Here is a 9,653-nt window from a genome sequence, read left to right on the forward strand (position 1 = left end):
AGAATGCCCCATCACAAGAATGTAACAAGCAGGACAGGATGTGCTGGTTATGATACTAAACCAAGTTTATTTCTCTCATGTTCTACATAGCATTAATGCTTTTCTTCCTGCCTGGTATGACTTGGTCTGCCAGAAAATCCACAGAACATTGCTAGTCAAGCTTTTGGGGACGTACAGTGGTACCTCAGGTTAGATACGCTTCAGGTTACAGACTCCGCTAACCCAGAAATATTACCTTGGGTTAAGAACTTTGCTTCCTCAAGATGGCGGCGCGTGCAGACGCTGAGGCTGACTGCTCCCTGGAGGGGAGTCAGGGTTTGTTAGGACGAATGATTTATAGTCGATACGAAATGCAGTTGTACAGGGACAGAAGTAGCAGCAGATACAGATGTAGAAACTGTGCTGTGTGGGAGCAGCTACGGGCGTGCGAGATTCCAGAAATCGTAAATCATCGGGGTTGGAGGAGGAGGAGGAGGAGGAGGAGAAGAAGAGAGCGGAAGCAAAATAGAGGCTGTAGAGGACAAGGTCAAATGAAAGAGAGAAGGAAGATAAGGAAACAACGATGTAAACTACATCTTCCAAGTATCTTTTACGCTAATGTGAGATTCTTGACGAATGGAGGCTTCGTGTAGGAGTGGAGGAAGACATCCGGGATTGTTGTGTGCTGATACTCACAGAGACATGGTTAAATTCAGCTATTCCAGACACAGCTGTTGAATTACAAGGTTTTACAACGTACCGGTGGGACAGGACACAGGATTCTGGCAAGAAACAAGGTGGGGGTGTGTGTATTTTTGTAAATCAAAACTGGTGTACGGACTCTGTCAAGTTGGATACCTACTGTTCTCCAGATGTGGAATTTCTGACAATTAAATGCAGACCTTTCTATCTTCCCCGGGAATTTACAACAGCGTTGTTAACAGCGGTGTACATAGCACCAACTGCAAATGCATGCAGGGCCATGAGTAGTATGCATGAAAACATCAATGCTAAATTGACTAGATACCCGGAGGCGGTGCACATTATTGCGGGGGACTTCAATCACCCAGATGTGAGGGTAAGGTAAAGGTAAAGGTACCCCTGCCCGTACGGGCCAGTCTTGACAGACTCTGGGGTTGTGCGCCCATCTCACTCAAGAGGCCAGGGGCCAGCGCTGTCCGGAGACACTTCCGGGTCACGTGGCCAGCGTGACATCGCTGCTCTGAGCAGCGGGAGCGCACCCCGCTGCAGGGATTCGAACCGCCGACCTTTCGATCGGCAAGTCCTAGGCGCTGAGGCTTTAACCCACAGCGCCACCTGCGTCCTGATGTGAGGGTAGTACTCCCAAAATTCCATCAGCACATTGAGTGTGAAACAAGGGAGAAAATACTCTTGACAAGGTGTATACGAACATTAGACGGGCATATGAGGTCAATACCTTGGCGCACCTCTGTGGTTCAGATCATGTGTCCCTGCTTCTGACACCAGTATACACACCCCTCAGGAAACAAGGCCAGATACAAACACGGATGGTTACGGTGTGGCCTGAGGGAGCCTCTCAGCAACTGCAGGACTGTTTCCAGGAGACCGACTGGAATATCTTCGACCATCAAGATCTAGAAACTTATACATCAACGGTCCTGGATTATATTAGATTCTGCACAGCAAATGTCACCAGGGAAAAGTATGTTAAGTTGTATCCGAATAGGAAGCCCTGGATGACAGGAGAGGTTAGGAGATTATTGAAGGCCAGAAATTCTGCTTTTAGAACTGGGGACCGGGTATTGTATGGAATAGAAAGAGAGAACTTGAAGAGGGGTATCAGGAAAGCAAAAGCGGAGTATAGAGGAAAAATTGAGGACCATCTCAGAAATCATGATACTAGACAAATGTGGCAGGGTGTCCAACATCTGACTGGTTATAAATCAAGGAATTCATCAGTGGTAGAGAGTACTGCTTCCTTGGTGGGAGAGTTGAATACCTTCTTTGCCCAATTTGAGGTGACACCAACAGTGACTCCAACAGGGATGCCAGAGCTATTGGCATCACTACCTACAGGAAATGCTGCCAGGGTGGAAGAGGGAGAAGTGAGGCGAATATTAAAGGAGGTAAACACGAGGAAGGCTATGGGCCCGGATGGGGTGGCTGGCAGGGTGCTAAGAGATTGTTCGGACCAACTGGCAGGAATATTTACAAAGATTTTTAACCAGTCTCTGGCCCAAGCCACTGTTCCACCCTGTCTGAAATCCGCTACCATTATACCCCTGCCAAAAACATCAAAGATAGACAGTCTGAATGATTTTCGCCCTGTGGCTTTGACACCCATTATAATGAAATGTTTCGAAAAACTGGTGAGGAAGCACATCTTATCTTGTCTGCCAGTGGGACTTGACCCTTACCAGTTTGCGTACAAGGCAAAGAGATCCACAGAGGATGCTGCGGCAATGGCTTTACATGCTGTCCTGACTTATTTGGAGAAGCAAGGGAACTACGCGAGACTGTTATTTGTAGACTTTAGTTCTGCATTTAATACTATTCTTCCACATAGATTGGTGCCCAAATTATTAGACCTGGGACTTCCACCATGTTTGTGCAGGTGGATATTAGACTTTCTATCAAACCGTTCCCAAAGGGTCAGGTTGGGTTCCCACGTCTCTGCGGATCTCATCACGAATACAAGGACGCCGCAGGGGTGCGTGTTGAGCCCGCTTTTATATACGCTCTATACAGCTGACTGTGCCCCCAAATACCCCAGTAATAAGATCATTGAGTTCGCAGATGATACAACGGTGGTTGGTTTAATTACTGCTGGAGAGGGGGAGGCGGCCTATAGGAAGGAAGTTGAGCAGTTGGGGGAGTGGTGCAGGAAAAACAACTTACTCCTTAACTTAAAGAAAATAAAAGAGATCATTGTGGACTTTAGGAAATGTAAATTGAATATTCAGCCACTTATTATTGAGGGGAAGCGCGTGGAGCAGGTCTCGGTGTTTGGATTTCTGGGAATGGAGTTGAGAGACAACCTAACCTGGGGAGAGAACAGCAAAGATCTGGTGAAGAGAGCACAGCAGAGGTTATATTTTCTGAGAATCCTCCGGAAAAACAATCTCTCAAAGGACCTGTTGATGGCATTTTACCATTGCACTGTGGAGAGCGTACTAACTTATGGTCTGTGTGTGTGGTTTGGGAGCTACACGGCCAGGGAAAAAACAATGCTATCCAGGGTTGTAAAGACTGCAGAGAGAATTATTTGGTGCACTCTTTCCACCTTAGATCAAATATATGCTGCCAGGTGCCATAAGAAAGCGGCAGAGATAGCACATGATAGTACGCACCCCGGAAATTATCTCCTTCAGCTTCTGCCTTCTGGAAGAAGGTATAGGGTTATAAAGGCCAGGACTAGCCGCCTGAGAAACAGTTTCTACGCTAATGCAATTCTGGTTCTAAACGCAGCATAAGGGGATCTCTGTAGTATAGTGTATTTTAAAATGGGGTTTTAGAGTTTTTAGGGGGTTTTGAATGTTTTATGTAGTTTTTATGTAGTTTTGCGATAGTTTTATGTAGTTTTTCAATTTCATTGTTCCGCAAGGGACAATGACAATAAAGATACCGTAATCAGGATGAGAACAGAAATCGTGCTCTGGCGGTGCAGCGACAGCAAGAGGCCCCATTAGCTAAAGTGGTGCTTCAGGTTAAGAACAGTTTCAGGTTAAGAACAGACCTCCAGAACGAATTAAGTTCTTAACCCGAGGTACCACTGTATGTCAATAGCCAAGTCTAAAGAAGTACATAGTGCTACTCTTAAGGCACACTATAAGTACAGGTGCAACCCTGCCTTGCCATAGATGTGAGTCTAAAACTTGGGTCTAAAACTTGGCGAAGTAAACAGGGAAAATAAGCTTCATTATGCCACATAATTACATCTGTGGGTTCTCTTGTTCTTTCAAGCTTGTTATAAAGTCACATTGCCTTTGGCACAGGATGCCACTTATGTCCTAGATTCCTTGTCCATTTGTTTCCTGTTAAAGATAAACAGGTATGCCTTTTACCATTGACCTTGTTTGACAGAACCTCCAAATGCATTTACTCCTGCAACTGAGAAATTTTGCTTCTTCTAAAGGTGAAAGGACCATCACTGTCTGATCCAAACGTTCAAGTAGATCTGTTCACTCCATGTTCTCCGGGAGAACCAAGTGCCATTGAAATGACGTGGATGGATGTGCCAGGGGATAAACTACTGGAGCCTGTTGTTGCAATGGTTAGTATTTGTTTTGCTCTGGATGTTTTTGCCTAGCTCTGCCAGAGGTCACAGCCTTATAATTAAACCAGTGTCCTATTTCCTGGGCTTACTGAATACCTGATATAATTCCAATGGCTTAGTGATGGGTGTACTCAATTGCTCACAAGAGAGATATGTCCCTTCTTCCTGCAACTTCTCTCCAATCAAAAAAGCTCCTCCCTGTTGTGCTTTGCCATCCTGGAAGGTATCGTGAAAGAATTCTGAGAGTGTGCCCTTGCATGCATTCCTGTCCTAAACCTTCCTGCACTAGCTGATATTCTTTATGTGGACCCTTCTTGCTTTGTGCATCAAATCTTAGGATGTGGTTGTTCCTCATAAAGATGATAAAGGTGAAGGGTTTCAGTATCTCCTCACTGCCTTGCAGTAAATACTTGGAAAATGACACTCAATATAAGTTGTGTAGAATTATATATACAGTGGTGCCTCGCAAGACAAAATTAATCCATTCCACGAGTCTCTTCGTCTTGTGGTTTTTTCGTCTTGCGAAGCACGGCTATTAGCGGCTTAGCGGCTATTAACGGCTTAGCGGCTATTAACGGCTTAGCAGCTATTAACGGCTTAGCGGCTATTAACGGCTTAGCGGCTTTAAGAAAAAGGAAACAAACTCGCAAGAACTCGCAATCGTCTTGCGAAGCGACGCAAAAACCGAAAAACCCTTTCGTCTTGCGTGTTTTTCGTTTTGCGAGGCATTTGTCTTGCGGGGCACCACTGTAAATGGTTTGCTGCTTTCCTCTGAAAGCACCACTATTACAAAAACATACCTACTATTGTCGTAAAAGTTCCAGACTGGATGTGGTTTATGCAGAGTGACAAAGTTGAGTATATTGATTGAAGAAGGTGGTGAGTGCGCTAGAATGGGAGATGTGAACTATTTATTAGATATTTTATAAAATTATTGCATTCAGTATACAAAACAACTGCATATAATTTTATATTTGATCAACCCTGCTGCCTCCTCCCCCTTGCCAGTGTAAGACCGTGAAGAAGTACATCCCAAAATCAGTTCAAGTGCTTTATTTTACATAATTAGAATCAACAAAACCGAAAAACTACAGCTCCCCACTCTGGAGCTTTTTTCACCGTTGAAATAAATATCAGTTCCCACACAATAACAGGAGACATTTCTATAAATAAATTTGCAGTTTAGTTTAAGCCCCAATACCCCTTCCACCACATTATTAAGGGTATTATTCATTTGTGGTAGTACAAAATTAAAATCTCTTGCACACAAATAATATTGTCTAAGGCTGAAAGGAAATATCTAATTTGGGTGTGCCCTGTGGATTTGTGCCTTCTTCCTGTATCCTAAAACTGACGTTGAAAGTATCCTCCTCCAGTTTAAAAAACAGTTTGCCATGAGATATAATTAACAAACTTTACCCTATGAAAATACAGGATGAAAAACAATAAGTCATTAGTTGTGGCTCTTGACTGCAATATTTTGTTGTCAAGTTATTCTTAAGTGATATGGAGTAGCAACATCATAATAACAATCAAACATTTAATATTAGGACAGCCACCTTATTGACCTGGTTTTCCATTAATGGTAAGCCAGACAATGGCTTACTGCAAACAAGCAAGCATGCTGGTTTTATTGTTATCATTGCTTTCTTTGCTGCGAATTATTTTGTATTGTGAATTTTATTGTTACCAATCTTTTACTGCCATTTTTGTCAGGGAATGTAGGGAATAAATGGAAATCTGATGAACTGCAAATGAGTTAAAAAAAGAAAAGGCTCTAAAAGTTGCTTGCTGCTTCTAAGTATCTGTGAAGTTTTTGCATTTTCTTTCAACTCTAGCATAAAAGTTACATCCCGTATGGGGCTCACTGACAAAAAAACATGTGCCCAACAAGCTTTGTAATTTCTCTTGAGTCTTTCTTTCTCAAAAGAGGAAGGCTTGCAAGTATTTTTGAATAATGACTTCATTACATCAAAGTCTGCTTCCCACAACCTGTCCAGTGGTCAAGGGAAATGAAAGCTTGTTTATGCCCATAACACATAATTTGCTCTCGTTTTCCTTCCTAAACCTTTGCTCAGCGGGCAGGCATATGGTGGATATTGTTTCTGGGATTATACCCTTTAACAAGTCTAAACTTGCTGGTGGTACCTTTTTTTGGCAAAATCTCATGGTTCCGCCTGGTACTTTAGCCATCCAATAGTAATGAATTCCTCTAACAAATCTGTGTATGTTGTGTTTACGAAAGGGTTTGTTATGTCCATTTAAAAAATAACAAAGAACATCCTTAGGAGATAAATATAAAAATACGGTGAATGGGGGTCAGGGTGAACACCTTAACCTACATTGTTGCCTACCCATGAGGCTTCAATATTCATTGGGTATAAATAGTTATATCACTTGGAGGATCAAAACTTAATAACTTGCCCTGTACTTTAATGTGGGTTCCTAACAATTACAGGCTTCAAAAGGCAAATGCATGCTGATTCTGCAGGTGAGTGATGGTGGAATTTTCGTGATTCTGTCATGTCAAGAATTGGTGTGGCCTAGTAGCTATGGGACAGAGCTGGGACCTGGGTTGCCGCAGCCATGAATTTGTTAGGTCAGCACATACCCTTAGCCCTTTGGCAATATGAGGACAATACTGATCTGCTTTACATCATTGCTCTAATGTTCGTTATATACATTAAATTCTTTGAATAATGAAGTTGTTAAATACTGAATGGATTTACTGAATAACAATCTGTTCTCATATCTGTTCCCAACCCTTGGAGTGTGCGAGGAAGTGTTCATTCACTTTCTTACCATTATGTTGTCATTTCGCAAAGCCCAGAAGTCATTCTGCGAACACTTTCATAAACACTTATTCAGGATTAGATTTGATTTGATTTGATTGATTATCAATTTATTTACCTTCCTTCATCCAAGGATCACAGGGTGATTTACATTAAACATGCTTCTGAGTAAACATGCGTAGGATCGTGTTGTCAATCAGTAATTGACATGCATGGGTCTAACTACCTGTAATTTAAAGTAGGTGTGGTGACATAGATTTCCTGGTCTCAAGTATCATGGTTGCTTAATAATATTGGTTAGCTTCCATCTTTGTCACATGAATGATTGGTAAAATATATGTAGAAATGTGTTGGCTCTTCTGTATCTTCATGGCTGCTTCTGTATCTTCATGGCTGCTTCTTATATTTCCCCCCTCTATTGTGTAATTGAGCTGTGAAGTTGGCAAATGTATGTTGGTGACTTTTCTTTTTAATTGCACGTAGTTTGTTTACATGGAGAAATATTTGGCTCTTGACTGTTTGCTTTTCTCTATGTGGCAGGCGGATATGCTGAGGTCATTAGCCAGCACAAAGCCCACTGTGAATGAACATGACCTGGAAAAACTAAAGAAGTTCACAGAAGATTTTGGACAGGAAGGCTAATCCAAAGACCATTGAGACCCTAAATTTCTTTATTTGGAATTCTTGCCTCTTTATTGCCAATAAATGAATTGCGCCTTCCTTCCTTTCCATACGAACTGATGAGCCATTTGCAAGGACCCTTGAGCTTTTATATTATCACTTTCCAGAAATATCTATTAAATGTCTTCTTCTGAGAGCATGATACTGGGATCTTGTGGCGAAGAAGAAGGAAAACGTGGTGAAAACACTTTAACATGTAACAGCCCCTTTAGCTATTGCAGTTTTTTAAGTTTGGATTTCAGGTAATTTATACTAGTCCTAGTTTATCAATATTATAAAACTCCTATAGACCAAAAACAGGGATGGGGTATTTGTGACATTCCAAATGTCATAGAACTCTCAGCTTTCATCAGACCTGGCCAATATTGGCAATGGTCAGGAATGATTGAAGTTGTGGTTGAACTATATCTGAGGGTTACAGGTTCCCCACCCCAGCCTAAAAAACAAAACAAGTTGGGCAGAAGACACATTGATGGCCTGGTGTTTTCAGCATCAGTCAATTTTGTCTGCAAAGAAATTATCCATTTGAAATTATGCAGCATTTGGTAATATATGTATTTACATGGGAGTTGATTATAAAGAATAGCGAAAGAAATTGGGGTTGGGAAGTGAGAAAGAAGAACTTGCATTTTTAAAAAGGCCAGTACTTAACTGAGCGTAATGTTGAACTGGTACTTTGTCTTTTGTTTTCTGCTGTGTGGTATTCAGACATTGCCTTAAAAGCAGCAAGCATTGTTTTTAACACCAATAGACACCTGTCACTGTGCAACCTACCAGAAAATAGCTTAAAAAATAAATAAATATTTTGGAGGAACGTTTCCTCCCCCCTCCTGTTTTCATGGAACATTTCTGTTGGGTAAGAATCCATGGACAACCCTGCAGACCAAATTTTAGCAAGCCATTCATTGAGGGAAGGATAATTCTGGACTCATTTGCAAAGAAACTTTGGGGCCAAGTAGGGAACAGCATAGCAAACCTCTCTGAGGTGCCAAGGGAAGTTGGTCTTGTTCAGAGTCTACCTACAAATGTCTAGCTTATTAGTTCAATAACTCTATTGGGAATGGGTTGACATTTCTTTAAACACAGTATAGGGGTAGTGCATATGGGTTCCCCGCCTCCCAAGGCCTTTGCTAAGAATTATTCATCTTAGAGAAGTGCCTGAATGTAACTTACAACACTGCGGTCACAGCACTGAGTTGTGCCTTGTAAGTTTGCCCCTGTTGTAGACAAGTGATAATCAATAATGTAACACATTGCATTATTGTTAATAGAATTGTACCTTGTAGATGCTTTGTGCTTTACAAGATTTCTGAGTTTATTAAGTACTGTATGGTTACTCTCATGAGATTTGGTTTTGTTTTTCTGTACATATTCTGTGTACTTTCTGAAATCATAGGACTGGTGGAAATTTGCTTATGAGTGAAGTAAAAAGTTGCAATACAACACTAGCTTATGTTTCTTTAGTTTTTTCCCCTTTTGGGCAGCTTTATATGTTAATATATTTGTTACATTAATTTTTGAATATGCTCAGAAATACAATTCAAATGATATTCTGAAATCTACTCAAAGACATTTTTGAGAACACATCTTTGAAACTGCACTTTACTTTTTATAGTTCTATATTGCAGGGCTTCAATTTTCATTTATTGACAAACATTTTTCAGAGCACTGAACTCTTTACTGTCCTATGCATTGTGTAGACCCAGCATCTTCCATACCTACTTTCTTACTGCTTGCTTCTACTGCCTGCTGCATTATATCTGCTTTCAAAATCAAGTGGATTTGAGACTTGGTTTTGACATGTTGAGCTTCACCTTGTGTTCATGTTATGATGTGTGCACTCTTAGAACATTTGGCACTTATATCATGGAGACCGTAGGTCATCAGTCAAAGCTCTTCTGTAACAGTTTAAAATCCAAAATAAAATAATGTTCATGTTCTGA

The 9,653-nt window shown here is 41.3% G+C and overlaps 1 protein-coding gene across 1 annotated transcript in view; it reads left to right on the forward strand.

Moving 5' to 3' along the window:
- VPS4B (vacuolar protein sorting 4 homolog B) overlaps nt 1-9,653 on the forward strand; it is a 29,764-nt gene extending 20,111 nt beyond the window's left edge. Inside the window, exons 10-11 of the mRNA XM_083747372.1 lie at nt 4,097-4,234; nt 7,570-9,653. Coding sequence (XP_083603498.1) covers nt 4,097-4,234; nt 7,570-7,671 — 240 coding nt within the window. The 3' untranslated portion in view covers nt 7,672-9,653. The remainder of the gene's footprint in view (nt 1-4,096; nt 4,235-7,569) is intronic.

This window comes from Podarcis gaigeae (genome assembly GCF_964106915.1).
Source record: "Podarcis gaigeae genome assembly, chromosome: 7".
In the NCBI taxonomy this organism is placed as follows: domain Eukaryota; kingdom Metazoa; phylum Chordata; class Lepidosauria; order Squamata; family Lacertidae; genus Podarcis; species Podarcis gaigeae.